Source organism: Spermophilus citellus, assembly GCF_964194105.1.
Source record: "Spermophilus citellus genome assembly, chromosome: 9".
Taxonomy (NCBI): domain Eukaryota; kingdom Metazoa; phylum Chordata; class Mammalia; order Rodentia; family Sciuridae; genus Spermophilus; species Spermophilus citellus.
The window spans coordinates 96,926,820-96,950,395 of NC_138191.1; the positions used below are offsets into that span (position 1 = coordinate 96,926,820).

At 40.1% G+C, this 23,576-nt stretch overlaps 2 protein-coding genes across 3 annotated transcripts in view; one reads left to right on the top strand and one right to left on the bottom strand.

Annotated features, from left to right (window-relative positions):
• Positions 1-433: 433 nt before the first annotated feature.
• On the bottom strand, positions 434-23,451 carry LRRC42 (leucine rich repeat containing 42). Of its 2 annotated transcripts, XM_081306378.1 has the most exons (9): positions 23,314-23,451; positions 22,052-22,084; positions 17,224-17,710; positions 10,742-10,873; positions 8,014-8,132; positions 6,628-6,716; positions 6,191-6,304; positions 2,475-2,559; positions 434-1,311 (listed from the first exon to the last, which is right to left on the bottom strand). In XM_081306378.1, the coding sequence occupies exons 3-9, from the start codon at positions 17,694-17,696 to the stop codon at positions 1,037-1,039; spliced, it is 1,287 nt and encodes a 428-aa protein (XP_081162504.1). In that variant the 5' UTR covers positions 17,697-17,710; positions 22,052-22,084; positions 23,314-23,451; the 3' UTR covers positions 434-1,036. The 2 variants fall into 2 exon arrangements, with proteins under 2 accessions (XP_081162504.1, XP_081162505.1); XM_081306379.1 differs by lacking the exon at positions 22,052-22,084 and having other exon boundaries at positions 439-1,311; positions 23,314-23,447.
• Positions 23,290-23,576, top strand: part of IFT25 (intraflagellar transport 25) — a 62,955-nt gene continuing 62,668 nt past the window's right edge. Inside the window, exon 1 of the mRNA XM_081306401.1 lies at positions 23,290-23,425. The gene's annotated coding sequence lies outside the window, so the exon portion shown is untranslated. The remainder of the gene's footprint in view (positions 23,426-23,576) is intronic.

A 23,576-nucleotide genomic window follows, 5' to 3' on the forward strand; every position in this document is an offset into this window, starting at 1 on the left:
TGCTACTCAGTTCGGTCCACAAGCAAACTGGTACTACCTGGACACTTGTTAGAAACTGAATCTTAAGTCCTATTGAATCTGCATTTGAACAAAAGCCCCAGGTGATTTGCATATACAAAAAAGGTTGAGAAATATGGGTCTAAGGCAGAGGTAAGCAAACTATGGCCCACAGGCCAACTCCAGTCAGTCACCTGTTTTTGTACATAAAATTTTATTGGAATACACCTCCATTCATTTATTTATTGTATATGGCTGGTTTTGTGCAGAGCTAAGTAGTTACCATTGGAATTTTATGGCTTATACAGTCTAAAATATTTATTATCCATCCCTTTCCAAAAGTTTGTCTCAAGGGAAAAAGAAGCCTCTGCCTCTTAGGCAAGACACTGGACTCAGTTATTTGCTTGAGATCAAGTGTAAATTCCTGGTGGTTTACTTAACATACTTAATGGATGGGATTCTAATAAATGGTTACATTTAAGGCAATGTAACAGAATGGGCTTTGGAGTTGGCTAGAAAGGAGTATAAATTCTGTCACTTATAAACTCGGTGAACTTAAACAAGTCATTTAACTTGAAGCTGATTTTTTTTTTTTTTTTAACTCTAATTGGGGCTAGTACCTATCCTCCATGGTTGGTGTCAAGGACAGGACATGGCACAGAGGAGACATTCAATAATTGATAGCTACATTCACATATGTAGCCTATTAGCCGAGCCAATTTAACAAACCAGGATAAGCAGCCTTGTTAGCTCACGTGGTCTTCTATCCAGTGTGATTTCCTGTGGCTCCAGTCCATCATTCACAAGCAGAATGTAAGGACAGCAAAACGGTTTATTTGAAAAAATTACTATGTATTGAAAATATACATTAGAAATTATTACATACTTCCATAGCATTCCCCTCCCCCACCACAAAAGTAGAAATATCTGCTTGCTACGCTAATGCCGTAGGTAAATTCAAACAAAAAGTTAAGTCATCATCAGTCTCCTTTCCTCATCCATTAGAGCTGAGAGGACAAGGTCAACTTGTATCTGCCAGTCAGTAGGAATTTAATAAGTCCCAGTCTTCCACAGCAAGACACACATATTTTTGCTTTGAAGACTGTGAAGAATTATTCTGTTCCGTCTCTGACTCCTCAAAAGCTCTCTTCTTGCTCTTCTTTGACTCTTGGCTCTCTGTGGCTTCACGTTTTAACAATGGCCCATGGCAGTCTGGGGCTTTCTCTTTATAGAACTGGAGTTTTCCAGAAGAGTTCATGTGGGAGTCTGCCAGGGGACACTTCCTTGAGGCTTCCATCAGAGCCCGCTTTCGATCTATAAGAGTGACAAAGGACAGGGTAATGAATCTACTAAGCTGGAATGCTAAGGACTGCTTGAATCCAGAAATGACCCCAGGGAAATGACAAAGGCCCAAACAGGGAGAGGTCTGGTTAACTACATCTTGTTGAGTGCCTGTGAAGTAACAGTGGTATGTCCAGCACAGGTTGAAGACATGGACTCAGACTGGATAAATGAGTTTGAGCAAGTAAGTTGGCTAAGATTCAGTTTTCTCTCCCTTCTAGGAATATAAAACCTATTTCATAGGGTGATATAAAGATAAATGAAATAATGTAGATAAAGTGCTTAGCACAATGCCTGGCAGACACTAAAAGCTCAAAAATTAAAAGTAGTAACAACTACTTAAAATCTGGACTTATCAGACATTAAAAGCTCAAAAACTAACAATTGTTATTCAAAATCTGGACTTGACTCTGCATCTGAAGAGCCAAATCTGTGGCACAACTCCAGCCAACAGTAAATATTACTTCGTATTTTCTTAATATGTCTGGATTCGAAGTCTGATACCTATGTTTTCTTCACTTTGATTTCATCACCTAATTTCTCCTTTAAAATTGTGGTAAAAATACACATAAAATTAACCATTTTAATCATTTTTAAAGTATGAAGTTCTGTGGTATTAAGCACATTCACAACATGCAATCACTGCTATCTCCAGAACTCTTTGTTTTGAAAACTGAAACTTACCCTGTAACTATTAAATAGTCACTCCCTACTCTCCCCTCACCCAAGACCTTTTTTTATTTTTCCAGTGATGCTGAGATCAAATCCAGGGGACTCCTCACGCATGCTAGGCGAGTGCTCTGCCAATGAGCTACATCCCCATCCCCTCTTTCACCTTTTGGCTATACTTAATTCCTGTTTAATTTGTTTTTGTGTCATCACAAATATTCTTTGAAACACGATATAAATAAATAATTCTAAAAAACTATCTTGCTGGTGAGTGCTGGCATTCAAAACTTAAGTATGAATTTACACTGCAAGATATGATGATGGAATACAAGTCTTGATGACAGTTAATAAGCCAATACTATTTATTAATTTTCCCACTGTGAGGACAGGCTGATGATTTGAAAGGTACAAAACCCAAAGGGCAAAAATTTAAATATAAAAAAAAAAAAAAAAAGGGAATTTCTCACAAAAGTACTGAGTTGCCTCTCGAGGTTCGGGGACTTTTCTGGGTTTCTTGGCCTCCACCGTCACACGTTCCCACTGCAGAACAATCTAAAAGGTTTTTGGAAAAATTTAAATCCAAACAAAATCTCAAGTTTTTAATCTCAAATGCTTCCCAATCCATTTGTTTCTTTTCCATCAACACAAACCCCATGTAAAAAATTTTATTTCAGATGATTCACAATAATAAGAACCAGATATTCTGTTCTCATGTAAGTTGAATGAGAATACATGTTGAATATATATATATATTTGTAGGAGTCAGGCAAGTCTATAAATCTATTTCCATTCTTAGTCCAAGCTAGAAATAAACTGCACATCCTTAAATACTAAAATATAAAACCTTAGTCATAATACTTTTCATACATTTCTAGACCCCCCCATGCCTTAAAATGTACCTCCTCTTATGTTTCCATATTCCTACAGTTTCCTTTTTTTTTGCTATTACAATTTTTTTTACTATAAGCTACTATAAATTCTTAAAGCAATTTGAATAAATGAAAGAAAAGTAAATGATAATTTCAATACACAGAAAATAACAAAAACTTTGCATTTAATAGTTCTCATTATGGCATGCAATCAAATGATCATAAAGAATAACATTTTCACAATACAAAAACAGTACAACAGAGTTTAAGAATGGTTCTAGAGTTACTCACACCACTTTCTAGCCAGAGAAGCCTTGGCAAGAGATTTCATTTCCTCCTCCTCCTTTTTTTTTTTTTGGTACCATGGATTAAGCCCAGGGGTGCTTAACCACTGAGCAACATCCCCAGCCCCTTCATTATATTTTATTTAGAGACAGGGTCTTGCTAAATTGCTTAGGGTCTTGCTAAGTTGCTGAGGCTGGCTTTGAACTTGCGATCATCCTGCCTCAGCTTCCTGAGATGCTGGAATTACAAAGCATTTAATTTCTGAGTCCCAATTTCTAATTGGGATTAATAATTGTATATATTCTATAGAGCTGTTACAAGGATTAATAATACACAGAGTTTAGCACAATGTCCTATAAAAGAAAGTATTTCATAAATACTCACTGCGGACCCTCCTATATTTTTTCTGGCTACAGAAAATGGGAACAGGCGGGTGCAGTAGTGCATACCTGTAATCCCAGTGGCTCGGGAGGCTGAGGTAGGAGGATCACGAGTTCCAAAGCCAGCCTCAGCAAAAGCAAGGTGCTAAGCAACTCAGTGAGACCCTGTCTCTAAAAAAAAATACAAAATAGGACTGGGGATGTGGCTCAGTGGTTGAATGTCCCCGAATTCAATCCCTAGTACCCCCCCGTCTCCCCCCACAAAAAGAAAGAAAATGGGAACAGACTGAAGGCTACAATGGACTAACTGAACCTGCTGATTTAGTGGGAAATAGGAAAATTTTCCTTTCACTAACAAAAATGTCAATACGAAGAGCTAACTGGGGAGAGAGGAGAAGAAAATGATTTTGTTCTAGGTAAGACTAATTTGAAGTGCCAGGCAGAGATTTATGGAAAGCATTTGGGAATGGGCCTCGTGTCTGAGATGGTAGAGTCATTCTCATAGGGATAGTTACGATCCTGAGTAAAAGATAAGATCACTGTGGGAATGAGTAAAGACGTAAGAGAGAGGAAGGAAGAATTACCCAAGAGATAAAAACCCTAAGGCATCCATGTTTACATTACACGCTGCAGAAGTGTCAGGGAAGGTGAAGAAGGAGGTCATCTGCTACACTCAATAAAAGCCAGAACTGACTGCATGGGGTTAGGAACTGAGCTGGCAGTGAACAGGAAAGAGGAATAAGAACAAGAAACAGGGCTGGGGTTGTGGCTCAGTGATAGAGTGCTCACCTGGCAAGTGTGAGACCCTGGGTTTGATCCTCAGTTTCCACAGGAAGCAATGAAAGCTGGGGAAGCCAGGCACAGTGGCACACACCTGTAATCCCTAAAACTCAGGAGGCTGTGGCAGAAGGATTGCAAGTTCAAAGCAAAGGCAATTTAGCAAGAACCTATATAAAAATAAAAAGGGCTGGGGATGCAGCTTGGCTGTAGAGCACCCCTGGGTTGAATCCCTATTACTGGACAGAGGAAAAAGTTGCATGTGGGGGTGGGGGGGGGCAGGGAGGAGATGGGGAACATGTCAAAAAAAGGAACAAACTACCAAAGAGTGACAGTGACTATGTGGTGGCAGAAAAGTAGGAGGAAATAATTATTAGTAAATATCACAGAGGAAACTGGAGACCTTCAGGTATAGACTAAAAAAAAAAAGGAAGAAATAAAGGGCTTGACACCGAAATAAAGTAGTGTGCCTGGTTCCCTCAGACAGGAGGGAAGTAGAATATGACTGAAGAAATGGAGAAAATTTGAGACAGAGATAGAAAAAATGTAGACTTCTGTTTTCTGTTACATGGCCTCATTCTTTAGCACCTGCTAAGAATGACAGTAGGAGGAGAACGGGGTCAAGCTCAAGTGCTTTCTGTAAGGGAACAGAGAAAAGGAAAAGCACTGCTACCAAGCCCCAGGGCCTCGCTGAGGCTGGATGGCAGGAAGTTGCACTTGCCCCAATAACTTACTTTCAGGACAGACTGATAGGTATTTTACTTGATCCTTACAAGCCCTCTTTGTAAGAGAAGTTTGGTTTTTACATTTTACGGATAGAGAAAAAAAGACTCAAAATTGTCCTAAGTCATACAGCTCTGGGGTTGTTGAGCCAAGATCCCAAACCCAGGGCTCTCTGACTCCACCAAGCCACCTGCTAAGAAACTTCATCAAGCCTTTATGTGACCATCCCACACCCACTCCAAATTCATTGGATGCATCCAGAACTCAACCAGTTTTAAACTGGCAATTATTTTATTATGCATGTTTTAGATTAAACTCAGTCTTTGTTTCTGAAAGGCTGACTCACTGGTCTCCTTTCTTATCTACCTACAGGAGGTGATGCTACCATAAGGCCGCTGGATAGATTCATCATCATGCAGTAGGTCTTGGAGTTAAGGAGAGAACCAGGACAAAAGAGTTTGATAGGTCCTCTAAGCCTCTATCAGGAAACATTTGTCAAAAACATTTGAAGGCAAAAGGCACCAGCCATAGGCAAGCTGGCATTTTGCTCATGCTGCCCTACTTCATTATTTGACTTCCTACTTAAGTCTCTACTTTGCCAAGTTGAGAAAACCTATCGGAAAGACAAAAGTCAAAGTTAAGTTCTCTCACTGGCAAGATTCAGTGAAAGAAAGACCAAGACATTTCTTCACTAAGGCTCTGGGAGGTAAGAAATGTGCCCAAAGGAATGGGAAGATTGGATTTAAATCCATACCAGGTGACACCAGAGTTTATTCTCTTTCCAACATAAACATACTGCTAAGTGAATCTTTCCTGAAGTTATGTCAGACTGCTTTTTTGCACAGTGAGCCAAAATTCACTTTTGAATTTGTTTTCAGTCATTTGTAAAGTGGCATTTTTTCCTATATTCAGTAAAGATTTGGCACAACCTAATGACCAGAGTATTGAGATAGAAGGTCTGGCATCCAACACTAACTCCTTAAGTAGATGGGTCAGTTACCCCACTACTGTTTCCAATTTGACATGAGGTTGACAATTCAGCCAAGAAATATCAAAAGCATTAATGTTTGTTCAATGTGTTGCTGTATAAGACATGTGGTATTAAAATGAATAGCTGTATTAATTATAGGGGAGAAAAATGTGGAGTACCTGATCAGCCCAGCCCTCTGTCTTGCAGTTACTATGATCAAATTCCTTCAAAGGCACTTTGGAGTGAATAAGGCCTATGTGGGTCTGGAGCTTCTGTTTGACAGCGTTGATGTCCTAGAGAAAGAGAGACCAACCAGAAATATAAGCTGTTACTAAGTAGCTTTATACAAAGTTGTGTAAATACACCAAGAGAGCTATTGAGTGACAAGAGCAAAGTGCTGGATCATGCTGATATGTATGCTACCGAATGTAGCCAGCAGTGACCTGATTACATAGACTATCTCTAGAAGGATATACATTTGGTCAATTCTTACTTGTTTTAAGTAGCAAACGAAGATCATCATAAATACCAGCCTTTTCTAAACACCAATTAGCAGGAACAAAATATTAATCAAGACTTGGGAAAAATAAGAGAAGCAACTGAAAGTCTTACTTACCTTGAGCCCTGTCCCAGAAATATCTAAGCAGTTTAATTTTTTAAAAGAAAGGAGGTATCCAATTCCTGCATCTGTGATGTCAGGGTTACCTAGATATCAAAAACAAGGTGACCATCAGTTATAATATAACTGCTGCTAAAATGCAAACTATAACCTCAGAAAAAATGTCCAGGCAATAATAAACTACAAAATATTGAGTGAGCAAACTCTTCAGAGTAAGTTAAACATAATGGTCTTATCTTTTCTCTTTGTAACACGAAATAGCCACACTAGGTGGCTCCTAGGAGTTGGGGAGAAACAGAAAAATAAATGAACCAAGTAGTTATCCCAAAGGGTTTAATTAGGAACCATATGAAAACAGCACAAATAAACATGTGTTAAAATGGTTCATCATTCATGGCCATTTCACCTCGAAAGTAAAAGCACTTATTTATCTTAAAAAGATCTGCAAGGGTATTTTAAACACAGAAATTATCACTACTCTTACTAAATTGTATTTTTTTCCAGAATCTTATTACCTTATCACATCAGAGAGTACTGCATTTAGTATTGTCCTCTCGGACACAAGCACAGTGCCTGGCACACCGTAGATGCTCAAAAAATACTTGTTGGGGGTGTAGCTCAGTGGTAGAGCACTTGCCTAGCATGCTCGAGGTCCTGGGTTCGATCACCAGCACCACAAAAAAAAAAAAAAAAAAAAAAGAAAAAGAAAAGAAAACACCTGTTGAATGAATATACTTCTCTGGAAGATAGGGTAGAGCACTTATTATTCTCATTTTACATAGGTTCAAACCAATGCTAAGATAATATACCCAAGGGTATGTAAGCGGCTAGTAAAAGTAGCAGAGCAAGACCAGTCCTCTGACCTCACATGCCAGGCTCCTACTCTTCTGGCACCACACCAGCCTGTTACAAATTCAGTGGATACTCAGTCAAACTGTAAATGACCTGATGATTTCCTATCATTGGAATCAATATCCAGCTAATCCTGAGTATGTTACCTAACACAAGTGTGGCGTCTTGTAGCTTTTCATCAGGTAGACTTATAAGACAAAAAAGACCTTACTTTTTATCAAGATAAAGAGACTCAAAGAAAGTAGTGCCAAATGTCCTTTATGCACGCTATGAATATGATGGAAGGCTGCCTGGTGCCTTCCATCCACAAAGTGGCATGGATAATCTGAAAGGGCTTTTCCTGCCCTCTTGAGAAGGGGCACTATGCTGGAAAAGGCATTGGGCCCAGAATCAGGGCCTCTGGCTTTAGTCTTATTCTGCCACTAACTTGTTATGGCACCTAGGAAGAGCACTTCTAAAACAAAGAGAACTAGATAATATCTAAAGCCATTCTTCCAACATTAATAACCTACAATTGCCAGTAAAACTTACAAGATAAGTCTAGCAGTGTTAGGTTCTCAAGGCCTCTTTTCATCACTCGAACTGGCGCTGTCATTTTCCGCACCCCAGCATCAGATAAACAATTATCTTTCAGGTGGAGCTGAGTTACACTGGGAAAACAAAGCCCATAAATAATTTATTTAAAGTTTGAGAACATGCTTTCAAACATTTCATTTAAAAATATAAAAGCACCTTACCCTCTGCTGTGTCACACCCAATGCACTGAACAGAGTTAAGGCTCTTTTGGTGCTACTGCAGTTATCAAGTGAGGAACTCAAGGGTCAAAGTGTCATGTAGTACTACTCTCAGATGGCACCAAAGGAATACGGGTATTAGGTAAAAAAGGACTTCCATTAAGGGGACAAATATACCTTTAACATAAAAAACTGCATTTTTGGACCAACTGTGTGAAAAACCAAAAACATTCTCAACAGGTAAAGAAAGCCTGCAAAAGAATTCCTGTAAGAATTCTATGCTTTATGCATCCAGATTTTCAGATTGGGCTTATTAGGCTATAGCCATAATCTAATCCAACTAGTTAACATGAAACTGATGTAGTAACATGCTACACTGTCCTTCATTAAGATATATGAGCCTTGGTGCTAGCTGCCTCATATAAAATGACCTCTGTACAGGGCACTATGTAGGTATCACTATCAGAAGGTAGCCCCACATAGCAGATGTAAAAAGCTGTTTCATTCCATGGTGTTGAAGAAACCATACAGGAACCCATCTGGCCTCCACTCCTCTGGCCAAACTGAGTTATCTGAGATCAGCTAGGTTATCTGTGAATGGTATGAACTGAGCTATTTCTTTAAATTATGGTTCTTGAAAAGGTTGTCTTTAAAAGTTGATTTAGGACCTAGGAATTAGTCCAGAGATCCTGAGCCTAAAAGAGGAAAAAATAGGCCCATATCTTCATCATGTTGGATTAGGCCCTGACTTCCTTAACAAGACTCCTAAAGCACAAGAAATAAAATCAAGAATTAATAAATGTGAGGACTCAAATTAAAAAGCTTCTTCTCAGCAAAAGAAACAATTTAATGAGGTGAACAGAAAGCTTGCATTTTGGGAGCAAATTTTTGCCCCCCCCCCCACATCAGATAAAGCACGATTCTCCAGGATATATGAAGAACTCAAAAAACTTAACACCAAAAAAAATAAAAAACCAAACAACCCAATCAATAAATGGGCTAAGGAGCTGACAGACACTTCTCAGAAGAAGAAATACAAATGGTCAGCAAATATATGAAAAAATGTTTAATATATCTAGTAATTAGAGAAATGCAAATCAAAACTAAGATTTCAGGGCTGAGGTTGTGGCTCAGCGGTAGAGTGCTCACCTAGTAGGTTCGAGGCCCTGGGTTTGATCCTCAGCACCACATAAAAATAAATAAATAAATAAAATAAAGGTTTTGTGTCCAACTACAATTGAAAATTAAAACAAAACAAAACAAACAAACAAAAACACTACTCTAAGATTTCATCTCACACCAGCCAGAATGGCAGTTATCAAGAATACAGACAATAATAAATGTCGGTGAGGATATGGGGGAAAAGGCACACTCATACATTGCTGGTGGGACTGCAAATTGGTGCTTCCAATCTGGAAAGCAGTATGGAGATTCCTTAGAAAACTTGGAATAGAACCACCATTTGACCCAGCTATCCCACTCCTTGGTCTATACCCAAAGGACTTAAAATGAGCATACTATAGTGATTCAGCCACATCACAGCAGCTCAATTCACAATAACTGTGGAAGCAACCTAAATGTTCTTCAATAGATGATTGGATAAAGAAACTGTGGTATATATATACACAATGGAATATTACGCAGCATTAAAAGAAAGTAAAATTATGGCATTTGCAGGTAAATGGATGGAGTTGGAGAATATCATGTTAAGTAAGCCGATAAGTGGATGCTGATCTATAATGGGGAGGGGGGGAGGCATGGGAAAAATGGAGGAACTTTGTATAAAGGGGAGGGAGAAAAGGGAAGGTTCACAGGGGAAAGAAAGATGGTGGAATGAGATGGACGTCATTACCCTAGGTACATATATGACTAAACATATGGTGTGACACTGCATTGTGTACAACCACAGAAATGTAGGGTTGTGTTGTAACTGTACAATCAATCAAAATGCATTCTGCTGTCATATATACCTAATTAAAATAAATAATTTTTTTTTTTAAAAGAGAGAGAGACAGAGAATTTTAATATTTATTTTTTAGTTTTCGGCGGACACAACATCTTTGTTGGTATGTGGTGCTGAGGATCGAACCGGGCCGCACGCATGCCAGGCAAGCGCGCTACCGCTTGAGCCACATCCCCAGCCCCAAATAAAAAATTTTAAAAAGCTGATTTTCTTTATAGTTTACAGCTCAGTAACACTTAAAAATAGCAGATAATAATGTTTATGAGAAATGGTGTAACTTCTCATCTCTCGTTAGAATAAGCTAACAAAAGGCAAAAATTTATAACCCAGGTAGCTTCAAGTACATGTTGAAATAAAGGTTATTTAGAAAAAAGAACCAACTGATTGACTTTCCTAAGGATTGCCCAAATGATATTGCTTGTACCAAGCAAGTGGAGGTTTTGATTTGTTTTAGGGGGAAAAAAAAAAATCAAAACCAAATCAACAACTAGCAAATAACTACAGGAATGGACATCGTAAAAAATGTAAAACATTTCTTCCACAAGCGGTGGCAGGTCTGTACCTGGACAGGGCCTCGTTAGTGAGATGTTCTAGAAGTTCATGCTCATCTCCAAGCTTACAACAGGAAAGGTCCAGGCGAGTCAGCTCCCGGAAAGACTTAATCTCTTCAAGTTTTTCTGAAATCACCAGATACCTGTGGAGTGTGGAGAGCAATCAACAGCTTTTCTTTTCCTTCCTTTAGAACATTGCAATTTGTGGCTTTGTGATAGTCAACATCCCATCATCTCTTCTTCACTGATGACACTTGGGCATAGTTTGAATTATTTATTTATTTATTGTTGTAGTTGGACACAATACCTTTATTTTATTTATTTTTATGTGGTGCTGAGGATCAAATCCAACGCCTCATACAGGCTAGGCCAGCACTCTACTGCTGAGCCACAACCCCAGCCCACAGTTTGAATTTTTAAATTAGTAAATGCCTCAAAGGTTTTGCATACAGTAGTGGAATAAACATTTCATATAAATAAAAGTATATGAGCTGGGCACGGTGGTACATGCCTATAATCCCAGCAACTTGGGAGGCCAAGGCAAGAGGATCACAAGTTGTGAAAGCCAGCCTCAGCAACAGCAAGGCACTAGGCTTATTTTAGAGACCCTATCTCTAAATAAAACACAATATAGGGCTGGGTTTGTGGCTTAGTGGTCAAGTGCCCCTGAATTCAACCCCCGGTACCTCCCTTAAAAAAAGGTATATGAGCAAAGGCCAGTCACAAGAAGAAACATCTGTTTTATTAGACAAGATAAATCTTGGCATTAGTGTTAGGACCTTCTCTAAAAGCTTACAAACTTTAGGATATTCAAAGTTTTAAGTATTCACTCTTTCAAAGTTGTTTTTTTTTTTTTTTTTAAATCTGATCTTCAAAATCCAGTGATTTCAAAAAAGCCAGGAACTCCTGAGTTGTAATCTGCACATCCCTAAAGAACATCCCAAGCGGGCTGGAGATGTGGCTCAAGCGGTAACACGCTCGCCTGGCATATGCGAGGCGCTGGGTTCGATCCTCAGCACCACATAAAATAAAATAAAGGTGTTGTGTCCACCAAAAACTGAAAAATAAATATTAAAAACTATTCTCAAAAAAAAAAAAAAAAAAAAAAGAATATCCCATGAGATATTTGGCAGATCACATTTTACTTTTCCTCCTCACACCTAAGCCTGAGCACCTATCCATTCCACTGTAACTCTGTCACCCTACTAACCACTCCACTAGATGCTTATTGAGACAAATCATAAGCACAAGCAACTTAATTACAATTTGGAGCACCTTGCCAAAGTTATCAGGAAGCATCAGGGAGGCCTCTGAAGAGGAAAAGGAGATCAAAACGACATTCCACAGCCCAGGCTGGGCCTCACCCCACCTTCCAGTTGTTCGTCTATTTCAGATGAGGTCAGTGAGAAAAAATGAAAGGGATTAGGTGTGACAGGAACCAGAGAGGAAAGGATCCTAAGGGACCAGGGAAACTGACTGGTGGCAAGAGCACTCCATTCTCATCTACTTTCTTTCTGGAAATCTCTAAATTTCCACCGCAGGATGGTGTGCCAGGATCAGTGGGGTTATACCTAAGAGTTCACATCTTTCTTACATCGGCAGTATAACTGCCAAAACCAGAATGGAATAATCAGAATGCAAGAGGCTAGTTGGATCACTTTTCTTTCTAAATCCAACCAAAATCAGATGTACTGGAACCAATCAATGGCCTGACTGCTAGGTACAGATGACTCGAGGCACTGGTACCTCTTTAAACTGTGGAACCTAAGCTGCATGAAGACTTGAGTTCAGCTGGGTACACAAATGAGCCTTATTTACTCAGATGTGTTTTAATTGCACTGTAAATAAAGCTGCTGTTTTTCACCTTCCAATCACAGAGTTGAAGTATATTAATGAGGATTTAGGGGATTACTCGAAATCAGAGAGAGGAAAACACACAACCTTTGATCAATTAACCAAAAGATTTTCAGTAATTCTAAAACAAGGGTTATTTGTGAAGGATATAACACTGTGCAACGTGATTAAAAACATTACAAAATCAAGGCTGAGGAAACTATATGCTAGACCATAGAAAATACCAGATGCTTATCTAATACATACTCAAAGCTCCCAGTTCTTGTTTGCAACTAGTCTTCCAATTTGACCTTTAAAGGGTCAGAACAGTATAGTGGAGAAGCAACAGAAAAAAACACAAACATATTCAATGCCAGAAGACCTGAGTATGGATTCTACAACCTTAATTACTTCTGCAATTTTGAGAAAGTTACTTTAGCTTTCTGAGCATCAGCTTCTCCAACTACAGAATGGGGCTTTTAATTTTCTTTTCAAAACTAAGAAAATCAGAAACAGTATTTTAAAAGTATATGACATCTTATAGGCCCCTCATTAAAAGGTAGCTATTATTATTACTTCAGTAACACAGGGATCTATTTTAAGGAAAACATACTTGTATCCCTGTGGCCACCAGTGGAATTAAAATCACTAAAGTTTCATCACAAGTGGAAAGAGAAAATTTTTGTAGAGTTGGAACCCAGTTGCAAAGACACTGGCCTCTCCTTCTGATAGGCAGCTTTGTGATCTCACCCAAGACAGAACTGCCTGCACCTACCCTTTTACCTTATTTTCTCAAGCTCATTCCCTTTGACCTGACCTCTTTTGTGCTGGTAAAAACCTCTGCAGCTGTAACTTCAGCCCTGGATTGCAAACACAACCACAAACTTTCTACCCTCTATTTTCCTTTGAAGAGGCAAAAGAAGAAAGTTTTGGGTTTTTTTTTTTTTTTAAAACTCTTATTTGAAAAGTTTTACTCAGATCTGAATGATAGTAAAGCTTAAAATTATTGTGTCAAAATAACATCCCAAATATTACCTTAAAGACATTTCCTACATTTTCTTTTATAAATGTAATACATGCTCATGAGAGAGAAAAAATTAATATGGAAAAGTATAGAGAAAATTTTTAAAAAAACTGCAATCCCACCGTCTAGACTATATTTTGGTGGGATTTTCTCTTGTCTTTCTAAATGTGCAATCTATCTATCTATTTTGGTTGTTCTGGGGATTCAGGGCCTCACATGCATCCATGTACTGAGCAAGTGCTTGCCTGGCCTCCCAACTTGGGATCCTTCTGTCTCAGTCTCCCAAGTAGCTGGAATTACAGGCAGGTGCCATCATTCCTGGCTACAAATATTAAAACAAAACAAAACAAAAAAAACAAAAAAGGATTCTTCAGTATATGCCCATTCTTCTGATCACTCACCACTATGAATATTTTATTATATCATAAAATGATCCTCGATTATTCTCTTAAGTAGTTATATAATACTTCACCATATGACTTATTTTTGCTTAACAAATTCCCTATTGTTGAATATTTAGTTTTGATTCTCACTAGTACAAATATTACCAAAAGCAACACCATTATATAAAAATATTTGTTCCCGCCTCTGATTATTACATCAGAAACTAGAACAGACTCTTGATAAGTGAAATTATGGGTTAACAAATGGTATGGATGCTTTTCAGTCTCTTGACACAAACTGCCAAACTGCTTTCCAGAAATGATACACTAATTTACATGCTCATCAAATGTGAATGAAAGTGCATTTCTCATCACAGACTCGCCAATCTGACCATATGAACAAATGGATAAGCAGCACTTTCAAAAGCATGGAAAGTACTTCAGCTGTAAGGGTAGAAGAGGAAATTGTAGAGAATACATTCCCAAATGCATAAAAATGATTACTGTGGTGAGATTATACATTTTCTTTTCTCTCTCTCTCTCTTTTTTTTTTTTGGTACTGGGGATTGAACTCGGGGGCACTCAACCACTGAGCCACATCTCCAGCCCTACTTTATATTTTATTTAGAGACAGGGTCTCACTGAGTTGCTTGGTGTCTCACTGTTGCTGAGGCTGGCTTTGAACTGGGTGATCCACCTGCCTCAGCCTCCTGAGCTGCTGGGATTAAAGGCATTCTCCACTGTGCCTGGCACAAATTTTCTTAATATTAATTATAGTTTTATAGTATGTAATAACTCCCAAATAATATGTAGTTTTTATAAGATAATTTAAAACAAGATATACATAGTTCTATTTTCCACATCTTATTTTTCTACAATGAATACAAATAACTTGGAATTTAAAAAAATGGAGTAAAATGAATATTCAATATATAAGCTACAACGAAATATGGCTTGACTTTTTCACTTAGGTTAGGCAAGGCAATTTTTCTCCTTCCCACCGGCAGCAGCCCTAAGTCCTGCCAAGACTGAGACCATGGCACATAGGCAGAGGTTTCAAAGGCGCTTGCTCAGTTTGAGTCCAAGATTCCATTCTTTTCCGTACGTATATATGCCTTTTCTTTTTAAAGTACAATATTCAACCTGGGGTAAAACCAGTAATTCTGAGCCAGTTAAATAATTTCTTTTTTATTTTTAAGGTACATGAGTTTTTCTTCCATTTTCTGGTATGTTTTTCTCTTCTGTACACCTTTTGTTGAGCCTCATCTTACCATTCAGTGATTGTGCATCTTAATGATAAGCAGCCCCTCAGGGTTTCTAATCATGAGCTGGAGATACAACTCAGTGATAAATGGCTTGCCTAGCATGTGCAAGGTCCTGGGTGCATAACCCTAAGTATGATGCCAAAAAAAAAAAAAAGAGAGAGAGAGAGAGAAAGTTCAGACAGTAGTGAATTATGAAGCTATTTTAAAAGTCTACAAGTATTAATAACAATGATTTTCAAAAACAGCAAGGCCAAGGGCTGGGGATGTGGCTCAAGTGGTGCGCGCTCGCCTGGCATGCGTGCAGCCTGGTTCGATCCTCAGCACCACATACAAACAAAGATGTTGTGTCCGCCGAAAACTAAAAAATAAAATATTAAAATTCTCTTTCTCTCTCTCTCTTAAAAAACAAACAAACAAGCAAACAAAACAGCAAGGCCAGGCACGATGGCGCACACCTGTAATCCCAGCAGCTCAGGAGGCTGAGGCAGAAGGATTGTGAATTCAAAGCCAGCCTCCAAAAACGTGAGGCGCTAAGCAACTCAGTGAGACCTGGTCTCTAAATAAATCACAAAATAGGGCTGGTGACGTGGCTGAGTGGTCAAGCCCGTAAATTCAATCCCACATACAACTGCAAGATTTTGAGCAGATTGCTGAAAAGCTGTTCTCTGCTGCTGAAGCCAGGCAGAAATTCACAGAGCCAGGTGCAAGGCTCTGTGTGCAGTATGTAATTATTTGTGTCATAACACAGAGAGCTATATAAGCATGTGAATGTACAGAATCTCTCTAGAATGACATAAAAGACATGGATAATATTAGTTGGTCTTTGGTGAGAGGAAACAGATGAGACAGAAGGGAAGACATGTTTTCACTTCATACTTTTCTATGTTCCTGTTGGAATTGTTTGATCATTTTTCTTTTCTTTTTTTTTAATACCTTTATTTCACTTATTTAATTTTTAGGCGGTGCTGAGGATGGAATCCAAGGTCTCGCACATACAAGGCGAGCATTCTACCACTGAGGCACACCCCTAGCCCCGTTTTTATTTTCTTTTGTAAGAGTTTTAAATTAGTAGATTTTCTGAAAGTGTTTTTATTTAATGGTAGAATAAAACTTTTGAATAAATACATAAAAGTATGAGCAGAAGAGGAAGTCACAAGAGGAAATATCTGCTTTGTCAGAAGACATGCCTTGGCATTGGGACCTTATTGGACAATTTCCCAACTTTAGAATATTTAAAATTTAAATCACTCATTCTTTTAAGGTTGTTTTTTCATCTAACAATCAATATTTAATGGTCTTCAAACTGAAACAGGGCCAAGAATTCTGGGTAGTAATCTTCACACCTCCAAGAACATACTAAGAGATATTTGGCAGATCATACCTTATCTTCTCTATTTTATGAGAAAAGTTGGCTGCAAAGTATTTTCTACCTAATAGAGGAGCTGAACAATCCTTGTAAAATATTTTCTTTTTTTTTTTTTAATTTTTAATATTTATTTTTTAGTTCTCGGCGGACACATCTTTGTTGGTATGTGGTACTGAGGATCGAACCCGGGCCGCACGCATGCCAGGCGAGCACGCTACCGCTTGAGCCACATCCCCAGCCCCCTTGTAAAATATTTTCAAAATAAAGTTATATGTCATCTGGGAGAGGAAACGGGAAAGAGTATTTTATTTTCCTCAAAATACCCTGTCAGTTTATATTTGGAAGGTTTTTTTTTAAAAAAACATTTATTTTTATAGAAGTAGTTGGACATAATACCTTTATTTTATTTATTTTTATGTGGTGCTGAAGATCAAACCCAGGGCCTTGCACGTGCTAGATGAGCACTCTTCCACTGAGCCACAATCCCAGCCCCAATATTTGGAAGTTTTAAACTGAAGTACTAAAGATGTTGGAAGTTCCTGAGTCCTCTCCACTAAGTCCCTGGGCTTGACAGAATGAACACATCCAGTAAAATACTCAACATCCTAATGAGAACACTCACCTGTTTCGCAAGCACAGGGAGCACAGCACCAGACTTCCATAGGCCTCAGTGAATTTCTGTAAAGCCCTGAGCCCTGCACCTGGCTCTGTGAATTTCTGCCTGGCTTCAGCAGCAGAGAACAGCTTTTCAGCAATCTGCTCAGGAAAGCCAATAAGGGAATCAATGTGATCAACATTGTCAGAGATGAAGCCCAGGACGAGGCTGAAAAGGGATTTGGCGGAATACCGAAGATTCCCCTCTCGGGTATATGTGAAAATGAAATGATCAGTCTTCTCTTTCTGTGCAGTATCATCTTCCCTGTTCATGCAAAGCTCCACAGAAAAGCCTTTGGGAAACAGTCTGAATGGCCTTGGCTTTTGCAAACCACTCCTGACACCATCCAGAGCCAGATTCACCATGTGCAGTTGCCCATTTTCTCGTACGTAGATGGGTCCTGGGTCCAGGTGATTTTCTGAGTTGAGGTAGTAAGACATTGCCTTGGTTACAACTGTAAAAGTGAGACACAAGGAAACAAATCCAATTAAAATGCCATCTGTAACATGTAACTTCATCTAGCTGTGCCCAGAGCTTTATAAGCCTACCCAGCAGGCCCTGAAGCTGGTGTGAAGAAAGCGAAGTTCACCAGCTGCTTGGGAACTCTGGCACCTGAGGTGCAACTACTGTCTCTTCCTGGAAGACCCTTTTCTACCCTTTCCCTGGGGTAATGTATCTTTTAGAGCCCATTTTATGAAAGTTCTTCCAGATGTCAGCAACAATTCTTTTACAAGTAAATTCATGGTAGTAGTTTATATTGGAAAAACAACTGGAAACAACATAAATGTCTAATAATTGGGGTTTTTATTAAGTAAACTATCCATTCCACACCATGACATGTTATGAAGTCATTAAAATTACAGAGTTTTAAAAAATATATTGGGGGGGGGGGCGCCACAAAAAAAGACTGTAAATAAATAACTCCATTGCTAGTCTTGCATCCTGCACACACTATTGCACTTGGCTCCTCCTGATTTGTTTCTGGGCCTGCCCCCTACTGCTTTGGGCCCCTTGAGAGGAGGAACCATGTTTAATTCAACCAAGCTCCCTAACCAGCACTTTGGCATGTTATAGTCCTTCGGCAGACAGTTGTGGAATTAAAGCATTCTTACTTGTTAAACCTTACATAAACCACAAGCAACAAAATTTTCTGGATCTATAAAAAGGCCTTCACCACCAGATCTAAATAAAATCTCTTGAAAGCATCATGAATATTAAGGTTTTGTTAGGGCACTTTTGAAGTAAGTAAAAAAAATAAAAACACAGTTGGGTTTTTCTGCAATCATGTGGGTGACATTATATGCCCAACAACTAACTGGAATAAATACTTGTTTTCTTGAGTAACTGAGATTTCTAAACACATGAAAAATTGTTATCTGAAATAAAATGAAAGTGTTTGATAATCATTTCTACAATTCAAAGAGAAAAGAGGTAAAAATTTAATATAAATAGGCCTGATATTATCCCTAAGATTGACTGACCTTTGAGTGAACAATTCAGCTTTTGCATTAACGCAGGGCCACAAGCAGCCCTGAAGCCACTTACAAGTGTCAGCAAACAATTAAGTCAGTGATAAAAAATGCTGAGTCTCTGGAGATCAAACAATGATCCTGTTTGTGAAAATCAGTACTATACATGATTCTCCCAAGGATAATTATGTGTATGTAGCACATCAGAAAAGAGGACCCGGTCTAGCCTTAGAGCCTCACCCTCTCCTGCTCATCCCCTTATCCCCTGCTCCATGGCCATGCTATACTGCTTGGTAAATTGGTCGTGCTCTTCTGTTCCACTGGTCTTGAATTATTCTACTCCCTTCAGCTGGAGCATCCTTCTCTGCCTCCCTGAGCTAGTTAATTCCTACTTTTCATTAACACCGAGCTCCAACATCATCCCCCTCCTGGGAATCCTGTGCCAACCCCTGCACCAGGACATGTCTGTCTGGTTTTCCCAGAGCACCCAGTGTCTCCTTCTACATTAGCAGTTAGTACTATGTACTATGTCTAAGTCTGTTTACTTGTTACTGTACCAAGAGCTGAGAGCAATTTAAAGGCAAGGGACTTAAAATTTGATTCATCTCTCTTTCCTAAGACAAACAAACTGCCTAGTACTGTGTAAGCCCTCAAAAGATATTTGCTGAACTAAACAGGAGGAAGGGAGAGACCTCAAAGGGACAGATTTAGTGCTCTGAGTTACAGGGCCTGCTGATACTGTTGCTAGGAGCCAGCTCCTCCTCCAAGTAACAGCTGCATGCTCCTCCCCCACTTGCCAGACCCTTCTGCAGGTGGCTGAAGCAGACCAGATGAAGGGAGTATATTGCTACTGGTACTACCAGGAGGAAAAAACAAAGAAATAAAGAACTTAACTAAAAACTAGGGGAAAATTCTGTCATAGTGCCAGCTCTCATAACCCACTCTTCTCTTGGCAGCACTCAATGTCTGCTGCTAAGGAGATGCCTCACTTATTCTAACCTCTTCATCCAGCAGAGGTTAATATCTGGCCCCTTCAACCTCACAGACATTAATCCTAATGAGGAGAAAAGGCAGATCTCCTTCAGTCTTTATTCATATGGTATTTACAGCCTACTCTACCTGCCAATCAGGAAGTAGACACCAAGGGCCCTAAAAAGAAATGACTTAATTTTAATGGTAGAAAGGCAAATTCTATAAAAGATAACATTAGAATAAATCAGCACATCATGAGCCCTGAGCAACAAAATAGGGTCTGTCCATATTCACTGCTCATAATCCTCAGTCCCAATAGTAACCTTCCACAAACTTTGGAGTAAAATAAACAAATTCAAGAATAATTGTATGGATGACAATTTCTGATGAAAACTAGAAAAGTGTAACTTCATCCAGCAGAGGGCACAAACAGCTTGGGACCACAGTAAGAATGCTGCTAACCCTTGCCCCAAATCCTGTCAGCTTGAGCTTCCAGGGATCATTTTGCATAAAGGCATAGTTATAACTATATTTTATCTTTAAATTACTCATCAAATGCTATTTCTCTTTCTAAATAATGAAAAAATTCAGTATTTTTCGAAGAGTAGAACCATATCATTTGTCCAGTTGTTCAAAGCCTTTCTTTCTTCAACTGATATATAAGGAACTGAAGTTCGTTCAGGACATTCTAGTGACCTTTGATTTCTTCTACTAAAATTTGTATATCCTGTATCCTCCCAATAAGGTGCTTCCTTGGAGTTTGTATTGTACTATAAAATGATCTAAGAATTAATGTTTGAATCTTCTGAGGTTAAGAACAACAAAGGCAAGATGATTCTACACAAAGCTCCTGTATTCAACTTTGCTTGCCCCTGGCTATTGTACATGGTGATCTATTACAAACTGACCTCTCAGGAGACAGGGCCTATTCTATAGGATGGCAAAAATCTGAAACTGGAAAATTAAAATAGTGGATATCTGCAAGAACAACAATGTCCAATGTAGATCAGTTGCAGCTATATTAGGTCAACAGAGTGACAGGTGTACTTGCTTTTTTTTTTGGGGGGGGGGGGGGCTAGGGATTGAACCCAGGGGTGCTTTACCACTGAGCTATATCTCTAGCCCTTTTTATTTTGAGACAGGTTCTCCCAAGTTGCTGACGCTGCCCTTGAACTTGACTTGTGATCTTCCTACCTTAGCTTCCTGATTATATATACCACCATGTCTGGCCAGAGTGACAGGCATTCTAATAGGTCTCCCAGTCCTCTCCAGAGAAGCAACTTTGTCACACACAATATCTTACAAAACAATACAGTAGTGTATAATCTAGGGTCTGGTCATCAAAAGTGAGCCAAAGTTGCCATATCATTTCTTCCAATAAATGAAATATGACCTTAGTACATCAAAATTTAGCTCTCTGTAGCTTCTTTGAATAGGAAAAAATAAATAAATAACTAAACATGACAGTTTTTCAGACCCTGAAACCAGTTTACCAAGCAAAAAGCATAATTATCCCAGTCGGGTGAACTGAGGGAGGAAGATGAAGAGGATAATAGGGTTAAAATTTCGAGATGAGCCTGCAGTTATCTAATTTGAAGAAGAAAAGTAAGAAAGCACCTAACTTTAGTAGGTAAAATAATTAACAACCCCTCAAGAATAACATGTTAAACTGGGTGTGCTGGTGTATACCTATTATCCCAGCAACTCAGGAGGCTGAGACGGGAGGATCTCAAGTTCAAGGCCAGACTCAGCAATTTAGTGAAGCCCTCAGCACTTAGTGAGACCCTGTCTCAAAAAATAAAAGGGCTGGGGATGTGGCTCAAGGGGTAGCGCGCTCGCCTGGCATGCGTGCGGCCCAGGTTCGATCCTCAGCACCACATACCAACAAAGATGTTGTGTCCGCCGAGAACTAAAAAATAAATATTAAAAATTCTCTCTCTCCTCTCTCTTTAAAAAATAAAAAAAATAAAAGGGCTGGGAATGTGGCTCAGTGGTTAAGTGCCCCTGGCTTCAATCCCTGGTACAAAAAAAAAAAAAAAAAAAAGAATAACAGGTTATAATAATGACTGATATTAGTCAATACTGGATGCAAAGGCTACCATTTATTAAGTGCTTACCAGTTGTCAAGCACTATAATAAGTACTAAATAAAATGACCTCATGTAATTACTTATCCTAAGGGGTGGTAACTTATTCAAGGAACAGAGCTAGTAATTGGCAGAGCCCAAATTCAATGTCAAGGCTGTACTACTCCAAAGTTCAAGCTCTTTCCATTGCATGATGCTCTCTCTCAAGAATAAAAACATGACATCAATCTTAAGGATTAAAAAAATGTTAAAAATTAATCTCACCCACCTGTTTGATCCCTCTGGTACTCACTGGCTCAGGCTGAGTGGTAGGGAAAAGAGAGGAGATTAAAAACAAAAACCAAAAAACAGGGGACTTCTGAGGAGAGAATTGGTGGGAACAGAGCCAGAATAGAGTTATAATGAGGCCTCCCTTCTTTCTGCCAGGGGAGAAATTAGCCACATCCCACACCAGGAAAACATCTGTCAACCCATGACCTTCATTTCAAGACTGCAGACACATTTGGCTTATTAGAATTTTTAAGAAAGTTTCTAACATTAAAAACTCGAAAAGAAAGCAGTTCTAAACTACCTATAACCAACAAACAATCCCCCTCTCATTGTTCTGTGTCACCGCCATTATTCAATTTTCAGTTCTCCCCACTACTTTTTTCCTGTAGCTTGCACTTCCCTACCTGCCCTCTCACCCATACCCCTTCCTCCCACAAACTCTGGAGGCTCACAACGTACCCAGCTCTCTACTTTCCCTCAAGGGCAAACTAATCTCTCCCACATCTTGATACTCTTACCAACTCTACAGCTTCTCACCCCAAATCCTAAACCTTCCCCTTCACACACTCACAGCTCATCTGCCCCCTCTTCAGAGCTCACACCCTTTCAATCCTTCCGCACCCCTTCCAAAAACGTGGCTTCTAGTCCCAAAACCCAATCCCACCTCCACCTGCTTCCCTTCCTGTCTCTACGCCATTCCACCCACATCCCTTGGGTCTTTCAGCATCCATCCTTCCCTTCCTCTCCCTCGGGCTTTCCTCTCCTCGGACCCCAACCTCTCCATTCCTCTCCAGTCTTGTGTCCTCAACCCTCAAAATCCCATTCCTTCACGCTTCACCATCCCCAACTTCACAATCCGCAGCCCCAACTTCTTTCTTCCCAGCTTCCAAGACCCCACCCCTTCCCCCATTCCCCTCCTAGCTCCCTTCTTCCGTGCACCCCCCCAAACCACCTTCCCCTTCGCCTCGCCTGGTACCGCAGTCCTTCGCCCCCCCCTTAATTCCCACGCAAGGCTCTCTCCTACTCCTCCCAAGCCAATGCTGCTTCCCCTAGCACCCCGACCCCGAGTCTCACATGCCCCCACAGCTCTCCTCGGCTCCCCGCCCCCACCCTCAAACCCACCTCCCACACCCCTACATCCTCATCCTCCCACCCTCCCTCGCCCTCCCCTCCCCCACCCGCCCCTCCCTCACACCCTGCCCCCGCCCCCACACGCAGCCCGGGGTTCGGCCAGCGGCCAAGCCCGCGGCCGCCACCTACCTGTGCCCCTGCCTGGGGCAGCGAGCGGCAGCACCTCGGCGGCGGCTCCTTCCTTCCGTGGCGCGGCTGACGAGAAAGGCGGCTCGACACACTGGGCACAACGCTGACGAGGGTGGGAAACAGAGAGGGTGGCAGGAGGGAGGGGGCTGGGGGCGACCTGGCGCCGTGGGACCGCGGGACCGGCGGGGCGGGGGGAGGGCTGGGCCATGGAGGCGCGCGTGCGCTGGGCCGGCATAAGGGGCGGGGCCGGGCCTAGGGCGGGG

Excerpts from the sequence above, each read along its gene's own strand:
- LRRC42 (XM_081306378.1), bottom strand. The coding sequence starts at position 17,696 with ATGTCTTACTACCTCAACTCAGAAAATCACCTGGACCCAGGACCCATC. Across the intron at positions 10,874-17,223 it reads TCCCTGTGCTTGCGAAACAG|GTATCTGGTGATTTCAGAAA; the intron begins GTGAGTGTTCTC and ends CACACTCCACAG. Across the intron at positions 2,560-6,190 it reads CAGAGGGCTGGGCTGATCAG|ATTGTTCTGCAGTGGGAACG; the intron begins GTACTCCACATT and ends AAAACCTTTTAG.